The sequence below is a fragment of the Onychomys torridus genome, chromosome 22 (genome assembly GCF_903995425.1).
Source record: "Onychomys torridus chromosome 22, mOncTor1.1, whole genome shotgun sequence".
NCBI classification, from domain to species: domain Eukaryota; kingdom Metazoa; phylum Chordata; class Mammalia; order Rodentia; family Cricetidae; genus Onychomys; species Onychomys torridus.
The window spans coordinates 36903254-36927502 of NC_050464.1; the positions used below are offsets into that span (position 1 = coordinate 36903254).

Consider the following 24249-nt stretch of genomic DNA (forward strand, 5'->3'; position numbering starts at 1 on the left):
CGCAGCTCGCCCCGTGAAGCGCTGGCCGGCTGGCGCGCCGACGGCAGCGGCGGCAGCAGCAGCAGCAGCAGCAACAGGGCGGCTGAAAACCCGGCCTCGGCGGCGACCCTCGCCGCGGCCTCCCCTCCCGCTTCTCGCCCTCCGTCCCTCCCTGCCTCCCCCGCGCTCTTCCCCTTCCACGGCCCACTCTTGCCCACCGTCCTCGTCCCCGTCCGCGGCGCGCGCCGGTAGCTGAGCCCCCGGGGGCGGGGGCGCGTGCCGCCGGCGCGGGGGAGGGGCCGCCTGCCCGCCCGCCCGCGCCCGTCCGTCCGCCCGCCCGCCCGCCTGCCTGCGCCCGCCCGCCCGCGCGCCGCGCCGCGCCGCGCCCAGGGCTCGCGGGGACCCGGGGGGCGCGTGCCGCGGCGCGAGGCGAAGCGCGGGGCGGCGCGGCGGGGCTCCTCCCCCCTTCTCCCCCCCCCCCCCCTCCGCTAACCTCCCTGCAGCCTGGCGCGCGCCGGCCGGGCCGCACCGCTGCGGGCTCGGCGCGCGCGGGCCATGTCCGCCTTCTGCCTGGGCTTGGCCGGCCGAGCTTCAGCACCCGCCGAGCCGGACAGCGCCTGCTGCATGGAGCTGCCCGCTGGGGCCGGGGACGCAGTCCGGAGTCCCGCCGCCGCTGCCGCCACCGCCACCGCCGCCGCCGCCGCCCTCGTCTCCTTCCCCGGGGGCCCCGGGGACCTGGAACTGGCCTTAGAGGAGGAGCTGGCGTTGCTGGCGGCTGGGGAGCGGCCGTCCGAGCCCGGGGAGCATCCTCAGGAGGAGCCGGGGTCTCCGGCTGAGGGGCACGGGCCGCTGTCGCCGCTGTCGCCGCCGCCTACCCAGGATCCCGAGCTGCTGTCGGTGATCCGACAGAAGGAGAAGGACCTGGTGCTGGCGGCCCGGCTAGGCAAGGCACTGCTCGAGAGGAACCAGGACATGAGCCGGCAGTACGAGCAGATGCACAAGGAGCTGACCGACAAGCTGGAGGTGAGGACCTTCCGGCGGCTTGGGTGGGAAGCCAGCCCGGGTGCCTTCCTATTCCTGGGCAGTTTGCGGAATCGCATGCCCTCCCCCTGCCATGCTTCTCCTCTATGTTGAAGAAAATCATCGAGAACGGGAGACAGGCCGGATGGTTTTGGTCATCAGAGCATTCATTGAACCCACCTGACTTGCCCACCCAGCTCGGCTGTGGGTCCGTGCACGTTTCCCACCGCTGTGGGCCGTTCTATATATGTACTGTACACGGCGTCTAAAATAGAGCGTACAGTATGACTAATTGATACAGCACTGAGGCGAGATCTGCACACAGAAACGAGAGCGTCGGGAAGCATTTAAAATATGCTTCAGGTGTTGGGAGAGACAGTTAATCTCTAATCTGGGTGTTAGCCTAAAGCTTCCCGGTTTGGGCATTAAGGCCTCTGGATGCCCTTGCCTTAACTTCCTAGCAGAGAGTTGTGGGAAACAAGTGTCCCTAAAGGAGCTTTATATAGCTTTCAAATACTTGGGGGATTAGGGGACGTGGTTCCATTGCAGAAATCAGAGAGGCAGGGCTCAACACGTGATCGCTGGTAGTGGATTTAGTTTGGGCTTCAGTAGTTTTATGTATTTCAGTAGTAGTTTTCTGTGTCCTGAGTCTCAGCACCTGAGGGCCGGTTACTTTTAACTACTATTAAAAATATCCCTTTTTCCCGGGGTAGGGGGGTGAGGGCTGGCAAGATGGTTCAGTGGGTAAGGGCGTTTGCTTCAGTTGGATCCCCAGAACCCATCTTGGGGAAAGGAAAACTTACCTAGCAACTGGCCTATACGCCCCCCCACCCTCAACCAATAAGTACATTTTTCAAAATATCAGTAATATTCTGTCAATTCCATACAACAAAACCTAGAACTATGCTTATTGGTTGTTTTGGTTTTTTGTTTGTTTTTGCTTTTAAGCAGAAAAGGGTCTTAACTGAAGTTCTAAAGAATGATTGCAGGGGGGTGGGGATTTAGCTCAGTGGTGGAGCGCTTGCCTGGGTTCGATCCTCAGCTCCACATAAAAAACAAAACATAAGAATGATTGCAGTTCTAAAACAGATTTTCAGAATACAAAGGAGAGGGGGGATCATGTTTGGCGGTGGGAAAATTTCCCATCTTTTTCCATCCCCGACTTCAGCTGGTTCTTTTTATTCTTACTACAAGAACATAGTACAGATGTGAATAGGCCCCAAATCAACCCTTGTCAGGTTCCATCTCACGGCTGCTGTTGAACAGTGAGAATGTGATCTGAGAAACACTTCTGTAATAAGACTGATGTGTGTCTCTAGTCCAGTGACCTATCAAAAGTCTAATCAGAAGAAAAAAGGAAACCAGTGAGTGTCCAGTGTTTCAGCCGGCCTGTGAACCGGGCCTGCCAGTTGATGGGCTCCTGAGATATGTCTTGAAAAGTTGTCTGTGAAACCTGGGCCTAGACTGCCAGAATGCAAGCTCAGTGAATTGAATTGTTTAATTTTCACTTGAAGTAGAGGTCTGGGAATAAAAGGCTGCCCCCCCACCCTTTTTTTTTCCTAAAGCGATTCAGTTACGTTACACTGTAAAGGAGTACTACCCCCAGAGATTTGTACTTGTGATTTGAGATTCCTTCAGCGAGGGACTTGATTGAAGAAACAGTGAACTTGAAAAGAGCATTCTATCAGTTTGATTAGTGATAGATTTCATTGTGTAGTTACACAAATCCTAGTTTCCGTGTGGAGCTTTCTGTAAAGGAAAAGGATTTCAAAATTCCACAGCAATGAAAGGATTCTACTGTAAAAGGATAAATGAGTGACCTTTGACATTTTGTGATTGACTCCGTGGGCAAGAATAAAATAGCTTAAACTATCATTTAAGATCTTCAGTCTTCTGCAGCTCTGCCTGTGAATGCTCGGGTTAAACTTAAAATTCTGGGGGTTGGTTGCACCGTATTTTTATTATACTCAACACTGCTAACTTGTAAATGGTAAAAGTGGTTAAGATACTAAATCATATACCATGTGTACTCTTCTACAACTTAAAAACAAGTACAAAAATTTTAATTTATTTATGCTGCTTCTATATATATTTGAAAATTATCTCTTTTTTTTTTTTTTTGAGATAGGGTCTCACTGTGTTACCCATGTTGGCCTTGAACTCGTGGACTTAAGAGATTCTCCTGCCTCAGTCCCCAACTAGCTGGACTAACTATAGGTGTACACTGTGTCTAACTCTAAGATTTTTTTCACGTGTACGCTTGAAAATATATTCACTAGTTGCTTGTTAACTAATGAATATTTATTTGATGTTGAGGATTGCACCACCACTGAGCTATACTTTCTGCCCTTGTTAATTCTTCTAGTGCTACAATTGAGAGTGACTAGTTTATTTGGATCTGTTTCATTGGATGCCTACAAGTGATTTTTTTCCCATAATGTGTTCTTTTTAGATTTATCTTTTTTTGTGAGCTGAGGATCAAACCCAGGGCCTTGCGCTTGCTAGGCAAGCGCTCTACCACTGAGCTAAATCCCCAACCCAGATTTATCTATTTTTATGTCTATGAATGTTTGCCTGCATGTATGTATGTGCACCACTTGCATACCTGGTGCCCACACTCTCCTGGAACAGGAGTTACAGATGAGCCACCACATGATAGTTGGGAACCAAACCCAGGTTCTTTGCAAGAACAATAGGTGCTCTTAACCTCAAAGCCATCTCTCTAGCACCTTCCTGCACCAGTCTAGTTTTTGAGCAATTTAGATTTTTTTTAAAGATTTACTTACTTATTATGTACACAGAAGAGGGCGCCAGATCTCATTGTAGATGGTTGTGAGCCACCATGTGGTTGCTGGGAATTGAACTCAGGACCTCTGGAAGAGCAGTCGTTGCTCTTAACCTCTGAGCCATCTCTCCAGCCCACAATTTAGATTTTTATAATGTCTGTTTAGACAAAATACTCTCTCCTAAGTGGCTATATTTTTAATTAAACATTTGGGAATAATAATAATAATCCCTTAAGAAGGATTTGTTATTTTCCAAGAACTGTCAGATATTGACATTGGACACATTTTCTGACAAATTGGTTTGGAGGTTGAACACATGACAGGAGGCTGTGGCAGCGTTTGTTCTAATTCCAGGTATTGTGAAGGCTGTTGACTTCTGAGTCCACATGGGCAACACAGTGGGAGCCTGGATATCTAATAATAAAATAATAATAATAATAATAATAATAATAATAATAATAATAAAAGATTATAGCAGTGGTAGTGGTCGTGTTCTCAGGGACTGGTTTTATTTTGGTCTCATTAAAATTGTCACCTTTCTAACTTGAGAACAAACAAACCATCTTCAAGATCTTTTTTACCTACCATTCAGGAGTATATTTCTAGTTCTTTATTGCACACCTAGGATTTTACCTGGTTATTTCAAACATAAAAGCATTTGATTCTGTATGACTGTCTCTTTAAAGGCATATTAATGGTCTTGACTAGAATATATTTTATTGTTCAGATACTTAAAAATCTAATTGAAAGGCATTTTATTATTATTTCTTCTGTACCTGTAATTACCTCTTTTGATTTAAAAACATACATCTAATCAGGTCCTTGTTTTTTCCCTGTAATAAGAACTAAAACACCAACTTGCATTTATATACTTAGTTCTCTAAAGACCACTGTACAGGCTTTCTTTTTCCCGTTATGGCAGGGAGTAGATTATCCATTCCTACAGAAGTGGTCTCTCTGGTATTTCTCTCCCCATCCTAGTCTGATGCTCTTCATTTGGTATTTTTTTTTTTTTTTTTAAAGTATGGGATGGAGGGAGATGGAAATGAGTTTCTGGGAGTCACTACTAGACTTGAAGGGCCTGGGAGTTCTGGTGTATGTTCAGTGCTTACTGCCCAGGAGAACAGCTTTTCCCTGGAACTTTTCATAAGCAATGGCCTGAACTAAAGAGGATGGTGTCACTTTATGTTTGCAAAACATCTGTTTCAACAAGTATCTATTTACACTCGGAACACTAAACTTAGAAGTTGCTTGATTTGTTCTTTTTTCTTAATGGTTAGTTTTATATTTAGAGAAAAATTGGAAAGATAATAGAGTATCCATATACCCCACACCCAGGCTCATCTTGTTACCAACATCTTACATTAACTTGCACCATAATTAGTAAAGTACCCTAAATCTGTATCAAACGTCTTTTTTCTGCTCCAGGAATCCATATTACATTAGTTTTTATGTCTCCGTAGGCCCATCTTAGATTTATCTTGTTTTGATGGCCCTGATAATTTTGTTGTTAATTTTCAAAGTACCATGTAACCCTGGAAAACAAAAAAGCACAGGCAGATATAAACCTCTATATTTATTAACCTTCTCCTTAGACTTCACTGGTTAATTTTTTAAATTTTGATTTTTGTTTTATGTGCATTGATTGGTGTTTTGTTGACATACATGTCTGTGTGAAGGTGTCAGATCCTCTGGAACTGGAGTTACAGACAGTTGTAAACTGCCATGTGGGTACTGGGACTTGAACCTGAGTCCTCTGGAAGAACAGTCAATGCTATTAACCACTGAGCTATCTCTCTAGCCCCTTTACTGGTTAATTTAATGCTTAAATGAAAATACAATTCTAGGAGAAATTTCTTCGAATAGACCAAAGGCTAAATTCTGTACAAAATTTAATCAAGGGTTGGGACACCTGAAATGGGGAGTTGGTTTCCTGTTGAAGAAATATAAAGACAGATTGATTAGTCAACACCACCTGTCTCAACTCCACCCTTCAAGTGGATTGGATTGTTTCAGTTGCTTAGATGGGCTGGCTGTTCATTAGCAGCTGTTTGCTGAATATTTTTAAGTCTCTGTTCATTGAGAACACAAGCCTAATTTATCTGGCCTTCGGTAACACTGTGGTTACTGAGTTCCTGGTGTCGCCGTCTGCTCAGTTGTTTTCATGCTGGATAAAACTAACCGTTAGAGTTTTAGGATTGAAGTTAGCTGTGATTTCTGTGTTCTGTCTTTGTGAAATTTCTAGAGTGACTAAAACATCCTCAGTTTGGAAAGTTTGACGATATCAGAACAGCCCAGGGTAAACCATTTATATGCCCGTCAGTAGACGTTCCTCCCGTGGCATTCCCCCCTCACGTGCTCCAAACTGAAAGTGTTTATTTAATAAAGTTCTGTGACGTGTCAGCCTGTACACTCGAGTGACTGTAACCAAATGAATGGGTCCCTTAATGTGGTCAGTGTGAAAGTTTTCGGGAACACTGCCTTTGCTGCCGTGCTCAGAATTTTAATTTTGGGTTGCTGTTTTTATTTTTGGCCAGTTCTCCTGAGTGCTCTCAAACATAAATTTTCATTTTGGGGCAGGGGGTGGGGGGTGTAAATCTGGCTTTTAGAAAACATTTACAAGTCACTCAGCAAAGTAAAGAATAAGATGACAAGATGAAGTGGGATAGTCTTGTAATTTAGGCCCACTTCAGATTTGACATAATGGGACTGGTTTTCTTCCTTCCTTCCTTCCTTCCTTCCTTCCTTCCTTCCTTTCTTTCTTTCTTTCTTTCTTTCTTTCTTTCTTTCTTTCTTTGAGACAGGGTTTCTCTGTGTAGCTTTAATGCCTGTCCTGGAGCTTGCTCTGTAGCCCAGGCTGGCCTCGAACTCACAGAGATCCACCTGGCTCTGCCTCCCGAGTGCTGGGATTACAGGCGTGCGTCACCACCGCCCGGCGGGACTGTTTTTCTTACATGATGGTTAGCTAGCGCTTGAGGTTTCCAAAAGAAGCATTCCTCCACCCCCCAACCCCAAAAATTATGTTGAAAGGTAAGAACTTCAGTTAGTGGTGTGTTTTCCCAGGAAGAGATGAACCAGCACTCTGAAGGAAGAGAGTCAAGAGTTCACTTGAGGGTGCTGAAAATCTCATTCCAGTCCTAACTGAATCACGGCCTTAGGAAGTGGGATCCAAGTCAGTACTTTTTGTTTCTGAGACGGGATCTCACACTGTACCCTGGGCTGGCCTCAAGCTCATGGCAGCCCTCCTCACCAGCTTTCCCAGTGCTGGGATTACAGGCATGAACCACCATGCACAGCTGCAGTCAGTGTGTTCTGAATAGTTAGCCAGAACTTTGCTGAGCTCCCCAAAGGCTGAGCACCGTTCACTTTAATTAGACTGAGGTAAAGGTTTGGCTATTGGACACACTGCTTTTCCAATATGAGAATGTACTTGTCTTGAAACTGCCGTTCTCTCACACAAGTGAAAAAGAAATGCTTGTTTCCTTCAAGCCAGTGGACTCCTTTTGGATGGAGTTGTTACCTCAAACCATCTTTACTTTTCCTGTATACCAGCGGTTACGCACAATTTATTATTTTTATTTTTGACCTTCACTAGCATGTAACTAACTGATAAAGACGAAGACTGTGTCTGTTTTGTCCGTCACTAATGTCTCTGGGAAAGTTTCTGTGCCTTAGCAACCACACAAGAATGGATAGATGAGCCAGAAATGAACATTACTAATAATGCTTATTAATAATGCATGGTTTGGGCTGGAGAGATGTTGAGCGCTGGCTGCTCTTCCTGGGGACCTGGGTTCAATTCCCAGCACCCGTATGGCAGCTTGTAACAATCTGTAGATCTAGTTCCAGAGAATCCAACACTCTTCTCACCTCTAGCACCAGACATACGTGCACAGACATACAATAGGCAACACGCACATAAAAGGCCTGAAACTGAACTTGCCTTAGTACGTTTGAAATGTAGAAGTATACTACTTCCATAGTGGCAAATATCTATTAAGCTGTGATTGGGAACACTAAATACATCAAGTAACTTAAGCACAGGTCAGCTCCCCCATTTTCTAGTACTGACCCTGCACTTGGCTGCTTGTAACCCTCTAACGTTAATCATAAAAAGATGGCTCCAGGAGAGGCCTCCTTTAGAAAATAGTGACTGCTTTGGTTGTTGGGCTCACATTTAGTTGTTTAAATATATAGCTTAACCAAAAGATGACTTGTTAAATTTCAAATGAATCCCCTAGTCTAGAACCTCATGTCCAGGGAGAACAAAACATTGTTTCCGGAGGGAATGGGGTGTGTGTGTGTGTGTGTGTGTGTGTGTGTGTGTGTGTGTGTGTGAAGTTCCTTCCTGTTCTAGAAGAAAGTATTTTTGTAGTTGTGAATTGGACAACGTGCCCTGTGTGGTAGGGTGTTTTGTTGTGCTTGCTCCCTGTCTGGAAAAGGACAAGGCTGTGGGGTTTTCAAGCTCCCCTTTTTCTTGTCCTAGCACTTAGAACAAGAGAAGCATGAACTGAGAAGACGCTTTGAGAACCGAGAAGGGGAGTGGGAAGGACGCGTGTCGGAGCTGGAGACCGACGTGAAACAGCTGCAGCACGAGCTGGAGCGGCAGCAGGTCCATCTGCGGGAAGCAGACCGAGAGAAGACCCGAGCTGTGCAGGAGCTGTCAGAACAGAACCAGAGGCTGCTGGACCAGCTCAGCAGGGTGAGTCGCAAGGACTCACCTGTAAAATATTAGCAGTGGAAACCACTCCCCTGTGCCGGTAGGATGTATGTGAAGGAGCCATTCCGATTTCCTTTCCCCTGTGGAACTTGTTGGAGTTGGTTTTTTTCCTTCCACGTGAGAGATTCAGGAACTGAACTCTGGCCTTTGAGTATGGAGCCCAGGTGGTGTCAGCAAGTATAATAACAGTCGGGAGCCAAGAGACAGGCCCTTGATTAAACCATCTGCGAGACTTAGTCTCTTAGCTTGGGCATCTTCTCACCTCTAAAATAAAGGTGCTTGTATGTCTGGTGTTTGTTAGCGCTCTAAAGATCTATGATCTTTACCCAGGGAAAGTCCATCATCACTTATAAAATGGTTAACTCATTAATTCAATAATTAGAGGTGCTGTCCTTAACTGCACAGCTCAGGAAGATGAACATACATTCGGAAAGGAGTTCTATATTTAAGTTTTGTTTTATCTTTACATCAAGTAAAAATTCTTACACATTTATAGACAGGATAGTGTCAGAAGTGTAATTAATTAAGGTCAAGCCTAATCATTGCAAAGAAGGTGGGTGAGTTAAATGAGTAGAAATCTACTTTAAATATAGTACTTTCCTTTTAAATAAATGTGAGAGTGGTCTGTAAATGCACTTACTAAGACCCTGGTTTACTATTGCCCCTCAATCCTTTGTGGTAAAAGGGAAAATGTGGCCTGCTGTCCCATCCCTCGTCACTGCTGTTCTCTTGAGGCTCCTGTGCCTTCTGTGTGGTCTGGGAGAAAGGCTAAAGGCAGCTGAGGTAAATTCCCAGACTCTGCTCTGAGGTGATAGTCAACAGTATGTGATGGTGTTTGCTGATGACATCATAGTTGCTTGCTTTTCTTTGGGATTGTGAGGCAGGTGAGTTATCTTCTCATCTTCTAAGTGTGAGCTAATTCGATTAGTAGGGAGAGAGGAAGAAGAAAAAGAGATGATACCTGGTCATTTGGAAAACAGCAATCTGTGAAAGCTGAGGATATGGTTGTAGGTAGAGCCGAGTAGCTTCCCTGATTTCATGTAGAGAATCTGTAACCGTTGGATTGGCTGGGAAGCAAGAGTAGAACAGTCCAGAAGTCATTCCACAGCTCCGGCACTGCACCAGCACTTCCGAATCGGTTCTGAAACCCTTTTGAGTAACTGGGAAGGGAGTCCCCACCCTTGTAACAATTTTACAGGCTTTTGAGTCTTTCATTCATTATTCATGAAAGATTGACCGGAGAAGCCTGGCCAAATTGCTTTATTTGTTCAAAAACATTTAATGTAATTCTGAGCAAGTGTTTCGAATGAAGCTTACAGGATGAATGCCACAAAACAAAGCAATTAAAGGGAAATTAAGTTTTCTTGGCCCAAGTTCGTGTGGCAAATGCAGAGTCAACCCTGCTGTTATGGGATCTGCTGGAAGATAGGCGAACAAGATGGAGAAAGCTAAAAACAGATGCTGACGGGACACAGTCAACCCACAGCTGACTCTGCTTGTTAACTGGGTGAACTTGTTCATGCCTCAGTTTCCTTAACTTTAAAATGAACTTGAAATTTTGTGCTGCAGACACGTACTATTGAAATGAAAATGAAAAAAAATGTGGGTTGTGGATACAGCTCAGTGGAAGAGCGTTTGCCAAGCTTGCCAGAGAGACCCTGTGTTTGCTCTCTAGTGCAGCGATTCTCAACCTGTAGGGAGCAACCCCTTGGGGTCACCTAAGATCATCAGAAAACTCAGATGTTTACATTACAATTCATAACAGTAGCAAAATTACAGTTACGAAGTAGCAACAATAATGTTACGGTTGGGAGTCAGCATAACCCGAGGAGCTGTATTAAAGGATTGCAACGTTAGGAAGGTGGAGAACCGCTGATACAGTAAGAGGAGGGGGAGAAGTGGAACGTGTTTATATTGGCCAGCATCTGGAGGTGCACATTGTTGTCTGATTTCACTGTAGAAAATAATCCTCATGAAGTGCTTCTAGATATTTCCATTAGATCTAGATTCTTGTTATCCTCTCTGGCCTGGACTGTAGGCTCTGGTAGGTTTGTGGCTTCCCCGCCGCCGCCTTTCCCCTTGTAAGCAGGACAAGTCCCTGAGGTTTCCAGCAGCAGCAAGTTTAGATTGCATTTTATTATTGTTTTATTAACTGGGTATTCAGGAGCCAGAGGAGCTAAGTACTTTGAAGGGAATTAAAATTCTCATAGGGCAAGATAGCAGCCAGCAGAAGTGGTAGAAGGCCATGCTTTTTTTTTTTTTTTTTTTTTTTTTCAGTGTGTTTAAAAAGGTTCATTCATTTGTTTGTTTGTTTGTTTTCCAGAGGCAGGGTTTCTCTATGTAGCCCTAGCTGCCTGAGATTCTCTCTGTAGATCAGGCTGGCCTGGAACTCAGAGATCTGTCCGCCTGCCTCTGCTTCCCCAGTGCTGGGGCTAAAGGCATACACCAACATGTCTCTTTATAACCATGTAATATATACTGTCAAAAATAGAGTCCATTACTTCTGTAATACATTTGTTCAAAGTATTTTTACATGTATTTGCTTTGACTGGCATGGTCTTCAAGGTTGCTCTCAACAATAGACAAAACAGCTATATTGAGATGTAATTCATGCTCCATAAATGTTACTCTTTAAAGGTGTACAATGAGCTGTTTTTTACTGCATTTACAGAGTTATGCAACCATCACTGCTGTCTATTTAAAGAATATTTCACCTTCCCAAAAGAAGTGTTGCAGCCCCATTAACAATCACCTTCGCTATAATTCAAAACCCCCATGTCCCAGCCCCTGGCAACTTTTAATCTACCCTGATGCCCATGCTTTTCCTTTAGACTTTTCATGGCAATGAAATCCTACCATTAGTAGCCGCCTGTGTATGGCTTTTTTTTCTTAGTGTTTTCCAGGTTCATTCATGACTTCACCCCATGTTATGATTGGGAAATATCCTATTGTTTTATGTAGCAGTTTGTTTATCCATTCACTAGCGGATGGACATTTGCTGTTTCTAGTCTTTGGTTAGTGTGAATAAAGCCACCGTGAACATTCATAGACAGTTTTTGTGTATCCACAGATCTTTTTTAGCTAAAATGGGATGCTGTGAGTATATATATCCCATGAGCTTCTGGATCCTCATTATGATGAGGAAAGGAATTGGTTTTGTTCTCATTTCACAGCTGGGAAAACTTCAGGAAAGAAAGATACGTGACCTGATTAAGTTTCTTTCAATTCAAGACTGATTAGATTTTCTGTAGCCTCCATTCCAGACTTCTAAGGTAGCAATAAAGATCACAGGCTTTGAAGCCAGACAGCCCTGGGGCTAAACACCAACTCTGGCATTTACTAGCTGGTTGAATGTAGGAAAGTTATTTTACCTTCAGTGTCCTCCTATATTATTATTAACCAGGTCATGTTACGATGGTAAGTAATAAGTACATGGAAGGTTCAAATTGCAGTATCTAGTGTATGACAAGTGCTCGGTCAGTGGCAGTCATCATAATTGTCATGTTCTCGTTACGTAGATGGGTTTTCTGCATCTGGTCAAACTTGGATCTCTTAAAGTGGAAGAATAGGCAGTTTAAAAGTAGCAGTCATGTATAATTTTATAAGTTCATTAGAGTTTTTCATTTTAATCCATAACTGAGCTGGTGAGGGTTGTTTTTCTTGAAATGCAAGGGTCTCCCTGTGTAACTCAGCTAGTTTTGATCTTGAGATCTTTCCTTCTCAGCCTCTCAAGAACTGGGATTCTAAGCATGTTCCATCATGATCTTGGTTTTGTTTTTTTGTTTTTAATTTTACCATTTAACATTAAAAGTGAGGTAGAAACTGGTTGTTATTTTATTCTGTGATACCCTGTATCTACTGGGTATGGCCTCATATGCTGGGCTTATCTTCTCCGGTTTATCTAGTCATTTGGACAAAGTATTCCTCTAACTTCTCTCCCAGCTCCTGAGAGTTTATCCTTACTCCCTCCCCCACTCCACCCCTTTTGTTCTTAAATCAGGCTGACATGTTTGAGAAAAGCATAAATTCACTTTCTAATTTTGAAAGTAATACCACAGCAGGGCTTAATATAGTGATTCTCAATCTGTGGGTCTAGACCCCTTTGGGGGCCAATGACCCTTTTACAGGGGTCGCCTGAGACCAGGAAACACAGCTATTTATGTGACTATTCATAACAGTAGCAGAATTACAGATATGAAATAGCAGCAAACATAATTTTATGGTTGGGGTCACCAAAACATGAGGAACTGTATTAAGGGGTTGCAGCATTAGAAGGTTGAGACCCACTGGTTTGAATAGGACCTGGTAGAGATCTCTCACCATAACTATCAACAGCAGAAAGGGTACAGTGGGACTTACCTTTCAGGAGAGCAGAGAGACGCAGGCAGTACAGTATCTTCAAATGTTCAAGTGGGGGTTGTTGGGAATCCTGATTCGTAATGTCCAGTTTCTAGAGAGTCTGTCCCAGATAGCAACAGCAAAGGCATGAGTCGTAAGATGATTGGTCACTGACTTAACTTATCATATCTGGACACTGTTGAGGCACCATGGTATGTATGTTCCTAAGGCTCACTTACCAACTGAAAGCCAGAGCAGTGATTTGAAGGATGTGGAAACAGCCTTGTTCCTAATAACAATAACAGTAATAGCAGATCCCTGCTAAGCCTTTTCAATCTTCAGAAGCAGTTGGAGTAAAATATTATTTTCAAAATGAATCTCAGTTGTGTTAGAAACTTCAGTCAGTGGTAAAACAAGGCATCTGCACACTTTATATTAATAAAACACTGCTCACACACTATTTGAAACATGAGGGACAGGCTTGAGCACTTATTGACCAAAGAATGGAGAAACCAGTTGATTCCTTCTGGAGATAGAGATGTAAAATTGCTTGGGGATTCTGAGCATTTTCCTTCTCAAAATACACAACTCTAGAGTTTGGAGAAACTGTGAGTAGGTCATCATTTTATACATTTGCCTATAGTTTTTTTATTTGTTTGTTTTGTTTTTTGTTTCTGTTTTTGTTTTTTCGAGGCAGGGTTTCTCTATGTAGTTTTGGTGCCTGTCCTGGATCTGGCTTTGTAGACCAGGCTGGCCTTGAACTCACAGAGATCTACCTGCCTCTGCCTCCTGAGTGCTGGGATTAAAGGCATGCGCCACCACCGCCCAGCTGTCTGTAGTTTTATACATGACATATTAATTACATCATTCTCTTTCCTTCTCTCATGTGTACCCCCAACCTCAGGCCGATATGCTTGGCTCTAGGCCCTCTTTACTTATGGGCCCACCCAGGACTTCAGTTCTCTATAGGACCCAATTATATGATGGTAGTGACTCTTGGGATGGAATTATGATGTAGATTTTTGCTTTGTCTATTTAAAAGCTTAACAAAATATTACAAGGATACAGAAAATTGCAGAGAAAAGTACAAATCCAGCATTTAAAGAATTATAGCAGATGGAGTGGCACATTCCTATAATACCAGGGCTTGGAAGGCTGAGGCCAGCCGTGGACAAAACCTCTTTCACCTTCTACCCGCCCAGATTGTAACAGTTTGCTCTACTTAGTTGAGATTTGCTTATGGGTATGCCTATGTATGTTTATGCCTATGTATGTTTATGATTTTGCAGTGCTGGGGTCCAGGGCCTCCTACATGCTGTGCTTGTTTTAAATATGAAGAAAACATTTTTATTCTGTAGCAAGGATTTTTTAGATGTTGCGATGTCATTTTTACCTTTGTAGCTCCTACTGCTGTCTACATTTTTAGAATCCGCTTTTTCATTCATATTTTTGTACTTACACACACATGAATGTTTATATACATACGTTACGTGTACATACATCATCATATGTCTACATATACATCCATTAACAGTGCATAATTTTCTATATTTTAGATATTTGACAAATGGAAGCATAATGTAAAATGTTTTGCAACTCCTTGTCTGGGTTTAATACTGTGTTTTTGGATTTTACAGAGGTTGATAAATTTAGCCTTAGTTCATTTATATTAAATGTTATTTAATATCCCATTATACAGATAAACTATGTATTTTATTGGTGAACATTTAGCTTCTAGTTTTTCCACTATTAACAAATTTTCTGTGATGAATATTTCTGGACCTTTTTTTTGTTTGTTTGTTTGTTTTTGTTTTTCGAGACAGGGTTTCTCTTTGCAGTTTTGTGCCTTTCCTGCCTTTCCTGGAACTCACTCTGTAGACCAGGCTGGCCTCGAACTCACAGAGATCCACCTGGCTCTGCCTCCCGAGTGCTGGGATTAAAGGCATGCGCCACCACCGCCCAGCGTGCACCTTTTCTTCTTATACACATATATTTTAATTTCTCTGTTGATAAACCTGTAACAGGAATTACTGCATCTGAATGTAAACCCTTCTTCAGCTTTATTTAATATTGCCAAGTTCTTGAAAGCCTTGTTACAGATTTGCATGCTTAATCAGCAGTGTCTCAGAGTCAGTGTATGTAGGTCTCATCTTTCTTTACCTGACTCCTCATTATTATCAGACTTTAAATATTCTCACCAATTCCTTGTATGTACAAGGAAATTTCACTGTTTTAATTTCCATTTCATGAATTACTTGTGAGGTTGAGCATCTTTTATCTGTGTTTATTTTGAATACTTTATTGGCAATACAAGAGGTTTTGTTTGTTTAACTCTTGATCTTACAGTTTCATTTTATTTATTTAAGGGGTCTCATACTAAAAAGTATGTAGGCTTTTAAAAACAGATTTTATTTTATTTTATTTTTGTGTGGGTGTGTGGGTGTGTGCATGGGAGTGCTGTGCCTATGGAGGGAGGGGTGACAAATCCCTCAGGAGATGAGTTACAGGTGAGTGTTAGGAGCCCAAAGTGGGTGCTGGCTGCTGAATTCCTGTCCTCTGGAACAGCAGGTTGTGCCTGTAACCATTGAGCCATCTATCCAGCCCCAAGTATTTAAAGATATCAGATATGGTTGTTTTTTCATAAATGACTTTACTTTAGTTTTGATTAATCCTCTAGATCATAAGCTTCCCTTTCCATGTTCTAATTAGAAAAACATAAATGCTTTTTAGTGTTTGAATATTTAATCTACCTGGAATTAATTTTTTTGTGTGATATGAGATAGGAACCTAATATGTGGTGAAATTTTGTTGTGATCTAACAGATAAAGCTTGCCTGAAGAACAGAGTGCGGAGCTAAGCCACTAGTTAGCCATAAAGGCCAGGCAGTGGTGGCGCTTGGGAGGTACATGACTTTAATCACAACACTAGGAAGGTGGAGAGAGGAAATGATAAGGTGGGAGGAGACAGGAGCATTATATTCAGTCTGAGGATTCCTGGAGACAGGATCTTGCCTCTTTCAGGCTGAGGAGTGGGCAAGGGAAGTGGTGGTGGCTGTGGCTTGCTCTTTTTTGCCTCCGATCATTCAGCTTTTACCAGATATCTGGCTGCAGGTTTTAATTACTAAGACCACTTAGAATTTGCGCTACATTTCGGTCCTTCAAAATTGTGTTTTTCTGTGTAATAACTCTGGCTGTCCTGGAACTCGCTCTGTAGACCAGGCCAACTTTGAGCTCACAGAGATCTTCCTGCTTCTGCCTCCAAAGTCATGCACCACCTCCACCTGGTTCCTAATATATTTTTTTACATGGGTTATATCAGGACTGTTTCTGATTCATAGTTGTATATGGGTTTTCTGATTAAAAAATATTTACTTTTGATTGAAAGACCAAGATAACTTAAATTTTTTCATTTTTCTTTTCATTTTGCCGATTAAAAACTGAAAACATAAAATGGGGAAGGGTTTGGTTTTTTTTAATTAAGACAGGATCTTTCTGTGTAGATCAGGCTTGTCTTGAATTCACAGAGATCCACTTGCTTCTGCCTCCAGAGGAGTGTTGACATTAAAGGTGTGTGCCACCACACCCAACTTCTTAAAATTTTAGAAGTTTATAGAAAATATATTTGTTTGCTAAGGCTGCCATAGCAACATACCATAGACTCCTTGGTTCCCAGTTCCGGAGCTGAAAGTCCATAGTCAGGGCGTGGCCTGGGTCAGTTGGTCTAACCAGAGGGTCCATTTTGGTCCTGTCTCCTTGGCTTGTAGATGCTGCCTCCCTGAGCCTCTGTGCATTTGTCTCCCCCTGTCTCAGTTTCCTTTTTGTTTTAGAGACGGGGTCTCACTGTTTAACTCCAGCTGTCATGGAACTCACCATGTGGACCAGGCTGGCCTTGAACTTGCAGAGATCTCTTCTAGCTTCTGCCTCCTGAGTGTTGGATTTAAAGGCATTTATCACTGTGTCCAGCTAATTTCTGTGTTGCGTGAATCCTAAATTGGTCTTATAATGAAAACCTGGAGCCAGATATTGGGGTAAATGCTGAAAGATCGGAGACACAAAGGAGCCAGCCACTAGAGAAACTTCTCACCACTACCAAATCCTCAGACTGAATGGAAGGTGAGAGCCTATCTCCATGAATCCTCTGACTGAAAGCCTCTGAGTCCTTAGCTGAAAGGGCTTTAATTTCTGTCTCTTCACACCTTATATACCTTTCTCTGCCCAGCCATTTTACTTCTTCCCTAGTTCTGGGATTAATAGCGTGTGTGCTTCCTAAATACTGATAGCAAGGGCATGAGATCTCAAGTGCTAAGATTAAAGGCGTGTGACTCTCAAGTTCTGGGACTAATGGTGTGTGCCACCACTGTCTGCCTTTGTTTCTCTGCCAGACTGAGTCAATCTCATGTAGTCCAGGGTGACTTTGAACTCACAGAGATCCAAACAGATCTCTGCCTCCTGAGTGCTAGGATTAAAGGTATGTGCCACTGCTGCCTGACCTCTATGTTTAATCTGGCTCTGTCCTCTGATCCTCAGCAAGCTTTATTTGATAAACAATATATCACCACATCTCTCTTGAGATCTACTTTCCTTATATAAGACTACCAGTTATATTGACTTAGGACCCTTCCTAAGGATCTCATTTTAATTGGTTTACATTTATAAAAGGAGCTAGAGAGGTGGCTCAGAATTAAAGCACTTGCTGCTTGTGCACAGGACCCAGGTTTGGTTCTTGGCACTCAGATGGCACCTCGCAACCACCTGCAACTCCAGTTGCAAGGAATCTGATGCTTTCCTATGGCCTTCACCAGTAAATGTAAATGGTGCATAGTCATACAGTCAAACAAGATACCTAGACACATAAAGTAAAATTTAATTTGTTTACACTTGTGAAGACTTTTTCTCCAAGTAAGTTTACATTCTGAGGAAATGCCATTTGGACTTTAAAAGAGGACACATTGGGAGGCAGAGGCAGGCGGATCTCTGTGAGTTCGAGGCCAGCCTGGTCTACAAAGCGAAATCCAGGACAGGCACAAAGCTACACAGAGAAAAGCTGTCTCAAAAAACCAAAAAAAGAAAAAGAAAGAAAGAAAGGGAAAAAAAAAAAAAGAGGACACAAACCAACCCATAGTAAAAACACTTTAGTGTACTTTGGTTTTGTTTTTGCACAAAACACATAACACACCTTTTGGATCCTGGTTGGCACTGTCTGAGGGAGATATTCATGGTAATGGTACTTTCCTGGAAGGTTCTATACTCTTCATAACACATTTGTATACTACATACTCACACCTCTAAGAACATAGTGGCCAGTGGAGAGATACCTAGAATGCTTAATTTTATTCTTTGGGAAAGTTCCAAGCCCATCAATCTCATTTTTCTCCCCTGAGGACTTACAGGTATTTCTTGAGCGGAGGCTCTGGGAATACAGTGGGAAATGTTTAATATTTAATCAAGTTAAACTGTTTAATGAAGTCAGTAGGGAGAGTTACAAATAACTAAACTGTGGTGATATATTGTGTACCCTAGTAAATTTGTCTGAAGATTAGAGAACAGAACAAGCCTCTAGATTAAACATAGAAGCCAGGCAGTGTTGGCACACACCTTTAATCCTAGCACTCAGTTCAAAGCCATCCTGGCTACATGAGATTGACTCAGTCTGGCAGAGAAACAGAGCTAGGCGGTGGTGGCACACACCTTTATTCCCAATACTTGGCAATCACCCACCTTTAATCCCAGCACTAAGAAAGCTGAAACAGGAAATGATATGGGTGGGTGGAGAAAGGAATATAAGGCATGAGGAGACAGGAACTAAAGGATTTTTTAGCCGAGGCCTTTCAGGTGAGGACTCAGAGACTTTCAGTCTGAGAACTCGTGGAAACAGGATCGGCTGAGGAGTTGTTGAGGTGAGGCTGGCCGTGGCTTGCTCTGCTTCTCTGACCTTCGAGCTTTTTCCCCAGTATCTGGCTCAGATTTTTTTTATTATTATTATAAGACCATTTAGAAATTCGAACAACACTAAACCCATCTTAGACTGTGGCAGGTGGGAAGGATGATTTGTGGTACTGACCAGGGAGGTGCAGCTGCTTTAGAATGCGTGGGCATCAAAAACTGTCGGTGATGGCATCTGAGGCCACATGGGAAGAGGGAGGCAGCAGCTGAGGAAGAGCTACTGGAGTAGGTGTTCTTGGATGGATAGGCAGGCTGTAACCAGAGCAGCTCTGTGTCCTTCGCCTTTGTAAACAAGTCTCTCTCAGGAAGGGAGGGCAATACAAGGTTGTTGGTTGCTATTAAGTATTTTAAAATAGACGGGTGGTGGTGGCACCCTCCTTTAATCCCAGCACTTGGGAGGCAGAGGCAGATGGATCTCTGAATTTGAGGCCAGCCTGGTCTTCAGAGTGAGTTACAGGGCAGCCTGGGCTACACAGAGAAGCTCTGTCTCGAAAAACGAAAAAACAAAATTAAAATAATTATAAATAACGTATTTAGAATTACACCTTTCTGAAGACTAACACCAGTGCATAGACTGTAATATGAACCATTTCATATTTACAGTTAGTATATATTGTTTGAAAACCAGTGGCCAAAGGCACCATGGAACAAATTCTTGGGCAAGTAAGCTATAAGAGATAATGGTGACATGGTTGCTTGAAAAGGTAGTGCAGTCTTTGTAGGTTCTCCAGAAACTGCGGAAAAACTGAACCTGCCCGTGATCTGAGATGAGTGTGAACCTCTGTGCGGACGTGCAGCCCGCAGGTCCTCTGTTGAGCAGCACTCTGCCTCCCTGGTCTACGGTCAGTTGACTGGGTGAGTGGTTTGCAGCCCTCTCATCTTCCTGATGGATGTGGGGAATGAGCACTCTAGCTTTTCACCGAAACTGTTCTTGTCCTGTGGAAGACTTGGTCTTTGTTTTGCTTTGGATAGTGTACTGTCTTCCTCTTCTCTGGAGCACACCCTCTGGACAAAAGAACATGCCGCTGTGTGCTGTCTTCACCACACAGACCACAGTGGTCTGTGGTTTGGAGAAGGAGGCAGCAGAATGTTGGGAAAGGCTGACTCGTGACACTGGCTTCTGAGCACAGCCTTGCTGAGGCTCTGTAGTTCCTCCCTGGGCAGCCCCTGTGACGGCTTCTTCCTAGAGTAGAGCTCTGGAGAATTCACCGTAAAATAACCTTTTCTCTTCTCATTTGTGTTATCTTTTTACGCATTTTCACAGGACACACCTATCTATTGGTTTGTTGGTTTGTTTTTTTTCCTTTCTCCCATGTCTTAGAGTTTCTATTGCTATGAAAAGACACCTCAACCAAAGCAACTCTTAGAAAGGAAAACATTTAATTGGGATGGCTTACAGTTTCAGAGGTTTAGTCCATTATAATCCTGGCAGGACAGGGCGGCACACAGGCAGGCATGGTGCTGGAGAAGGAGCTGAGAGTTCCACATCCAGATCCACAGGCAACAGAAAGTGAACTGAGTCACACACTGGGCATAGCTTGAGCGTAGGAGACCTCAGAACCCACACCTACAGTGACATCCTTCCTCCAACAAGGCCACACTTACTTCAACAAAGCCACACCTCCTAATAGTGTGTGGGAGGCCTGCTCCTACTTTTTCCCCAGGGTACTCTTTGGGAGAGAAGGATAAGAAACATTAGATAGAAATATAAATACAGGGGGTTGGGGATTTAGCTCAGTGGTAGAGCGCTTGCTTAGCAAGCACAAGGCCCTGGGTATGGTCCTCAGCTCTAGAAAAATATATATATATAAATACAGAAACAGGATAGCTTCGGGAGGGTCTGGATCGAAATCCACCAGCCCCTTCTGTCTCTTCTAAAGGACTTTTTAGAGGAATGCCAAGGGGTGGAGCAAAGGACCTCCCCCTTCCAGTCACCTGGCAACCATGCACATGGTCAAGCCATCCTCTAATGCAGCCCTGCTAGGTAAAGCAAGCTCAGATCTTACTAGAAACTTCTGTGTGCCTCTACAATAGTGCCATTCCCTATGGGGGCTATTTTCCTTCAAACCACCACACACTGTAGCTGTACAAGTACCTGCCCAGTTTTTCACACCCAGGACTGGTCATGCACCTGGTTACTCTGGCTATGAGTGTATCTAACCGTGCCAAAGCTCAAAGCTGTATTTGGGACAGTATACAAAAGGCACTTTTGAAAGGCTACATGAAGTAAAAAAGGGCTATCATCATTGAATCTCTGAGATAGATGGTTCAAAGCCTTCAGCAGGAAGTTAGGCATTGGTCCAAAACTAGGAGAAACCACAGCCTTCATTTTAGACTAGCGGGGCTCTGACAGAAAGATGTGCCAGAGGTGTTGTCTAAAGATGGCGATGGAGAGATTAAAATGAAGACCCATGGTAGGCTGTTCAGGTGAAGCCAGACTGTCTGAAATCCGTCTGTGCGGTCTCAGCAGCCGTAAGGTGTTCTTTCCATGAATTTGGTGTATCTAACTAGGGTGGGGTGGCTTCTTAAGCTAAGCTTTAGTGAATATCCTTTTATAGATAGTTGGAACTTCTATTTTCACCTCTACCCCTAATTTCTCAAGTTTTATAACACTTTATTTTCAGGGATTAAACCAAGGGTAAATTTTTGTTAAGGGAGAGAGAGAGAGAGAGAGAGACAGACAGACAGACAGACAGCAGACAGACACAGGCCTGAGGAAGCAGCTCAGTGGTGAAGCACTGGTCTTTTTTTGCCCGAGGGTCTGCGCTCAGGTCACAGCTCCACCACCCCTCAAAAAATTGTTGATGGCAGAAATATCTGGTGTTTACTGTAAAAAAATAGTAGAGAACATTTGGTGTCTGAAACAGTGAAAAACTCCCATGAGCCTAAAGAAAAACGATGGTTTGATGTTAACATTTAAATTTTTTCCATGAACAGCACATGCACAATTCTTTTTTTCTGTTTTTAGCTTTTTTACTTCTTTTGTGTTTTTAATGGTTGTATATAGTAGTCCATATAATATACATGAATTGTTGGTATAACCATTTGCTACTGAGTGACATGTACTACAAACAGTGCTAAAATGAGTTTCTTTGCACTTTCTGAAGCTTGTTGAACTGTATAGCTTAGCTTGTCCTCCAACTTAAGGCCCTCCTGTCTTGGTTTCCTGACCACTGGGGTCATAGACACGTTCTGCCATGCGGGGCTTATCTTTTGCTCTTTGTCTCTTCTTTTGGTGTATGAGTTCAGGTATATATACATGTACACACATGTATATGTATATGTGCATGTATGTATAGTTCATGCACACTTGTGCACAGATGTGAGAGCCACTTGTGTGGAGAAAACATGATGCTGTCAGATGTCTCCCATGTTACTTTCCACCATATTTTTTGAGACAAGGTCTTTGACTGGACTGGAACTCTGTGATTTCAGCTAGACTGTCTAGCCAGTGACCAAGACTACTCCTGTTTCTTCTTCCCAGTGCTAGGAAGGTGTGTGGCACCACTCTCGGCCTTTCGTGTGGGTACTGGGTTAGGTCCTCACGCTTACGTGCTCGGCACTTCACTGACTAAGCATCTCCTCAGGCCTTCTTTTTTGCACCCTAGAAGTGGGATGGCCTTGGTCAAAGGGCATTGATAGTGAAAGTTTCAATAGCTGTTACACTGCCCTCCAAGAACGTAGGGCTAAACTTCAAGACCCAAACAAAACCTACCATGATGCCCATATAAGTTATATAACTATTCAACACAAAAAGTAGTTGTTATCACAAAATTCTACAGAGTAGCTACCCAGAGAACATGTGTGTCCAGGTCAAAGTGGGACAGAGTTCTGGAAGTCTAGGAGTATCTACTTTCTGACCTTGGTAGTACTTACCTGACTGTCGATGTTATAATTGCTAGACACTAAATGCATGTTTTATGAAATTGTGTGTTAGATTTCACAGTGAAAAAAATCAGTCATCTGCTGAACAAATACAATGAATCCATTCTGTTTACGAAGGCACTGTCCTAGGTGACATAGGTACTACAGAGAACAAAGTAAATTCACAATTCTAAAGTAATGCAGCAGGGTGCACAGAGACCAGCCTGGGCTACAGAGCAAGACCCTGTGTCAGACAACAAAGCATTATGAGGTTAGAATGTAAACAGCACAGATCAGGTGCCCTGAACAGAAGCCAAGTAAGAACAGAAAGTGGTAGCTGTGGGGGTTGTCAGGAAGAACCTTTGGAAATGCGGTTTAGGGCACGAGATAAAAAGGTGCCCAGAACAGTGTGCGGCTGGAGTGAAGAGGGCAGGGGAGAAAACCAGAGGGCGTGTTAGTGGCCGGAAGGTGTAGAGCACTGCCAGCCATGCTCTAGGTTAGGATTTTATTTTGGGTGCTGGAAAGGCAGTGATGTGACTTGGTTAGGGGAACATGGATCTATTGATGCTTTTGTTAGAGGATTGCTCTAACTGTTGTGGGAGGGTCCTAGGGCCACAGGTAGAAACATGGAGGTGCTTGGGGAAGCAAGCTACTTTGCAAGTGGGAGGAAGCTTGTCATAGAGGTGAGAAGGACTAAATAGGTATAGTTTGCTGATGACATTATAATATGTATGGGATTTGGGGGGTGGTTAAAGATCAGAACTTTCACTTCTTTGGTTTTCCTCAAAGTATGAAGGAGCGGGGACATCATTAACTTAAGGGTAGCTTTCGGGCTTTATGTACTGCTCTTTACAACATCCACGTTAGTTTCATGTAAGTTGAAGAATAAATTTACTTTATATAAAATATTGAGCCAGTTTCCATAGCACCTGAACCCTCGTGAACCGACACTCCTTTAATGCTTTTTGTTGTTTTGTTTTTTCGAGACAGGGTTTTTCCGTGTAGCTTTGTGCCTTTCCTGGAACTGGCTTTGGAGACCAGGCTGGCCTCGAACTCACAGAGATCTGCCTGCCTCTGCCTCCCGAGTGCTGGGATTAAAGGCGTGCGCCAGCAACTCCTTTAATACTTTACATTAGTGTGATAGGTAGTTTTTGTTACCTTGACACAAGCTAGAGTTACCTTGAAAGAAGAAACTTCAATTAAGACACTGCCCCCATAAGACTGACCTGTAGGCAAGTCTGTGAGGCGTTTTCTTGATTAAGATTGATATGTGAAGGCCCAGCCCACTGTGGGTGGTGCTGTCCCTCGGCAGGTGCTCCTGAGTTGTACAAACCAAACCAAGCAAGCCGTGGGCAGCAAGCCAGGAAGCAGAGTTTCTGCCGGTCTCAGCTTCAGTTCCTGACTTGAGTTGCTGCCCTGACTTCCCTGCTCGATGGACTACAACTGTAAGCTGAAATCAACCCTCTCCTCCCCACGCTGCTTTTGGTGACAGTGTTTCATCACAGCATCAGAAAGCAGACTGAGACCGGTGGAGTGCGCCCACACATTTCTCAGAGCGCTTAAACTGTATTCAGAGTGACCACTGCTTTGCCTGCTCTTC

General features: G+C 43.5%; 1 protein-coding gene across 7 annotated transcripts in view; it reads left to right on the top strand.

Annotated features, from left to right (window-relative positions):
- The first annotated feature begins 399 nt into the window (after positions 1–399).
- Bicdl1 (BICD family like cargo adaptor 1) overlaps positions 400–24249 on the top strand; it is a 100071-nt gene continuing 76221 nt past the window's right edge. For all 7 annotated transcript variants that reach the window (XR_004943517.1, XR_004943518.1, XM_036172624.1 and 4 more), the window contains exons 1-2: positions 400–1002; positions 8272–8487. Coding sequence is in view for 5 of the 7 variants with exons in the window: in XM_036172624.1 (XP_036028517.1) it covers positions 535–1002; positions 8272–8487 (684 nt within the window). In the remaining 2 variants the exon portion in view is untranslated. The remainder of the gene's footprint in view (positions 1003–8271; positions 8488–24249) is intronic.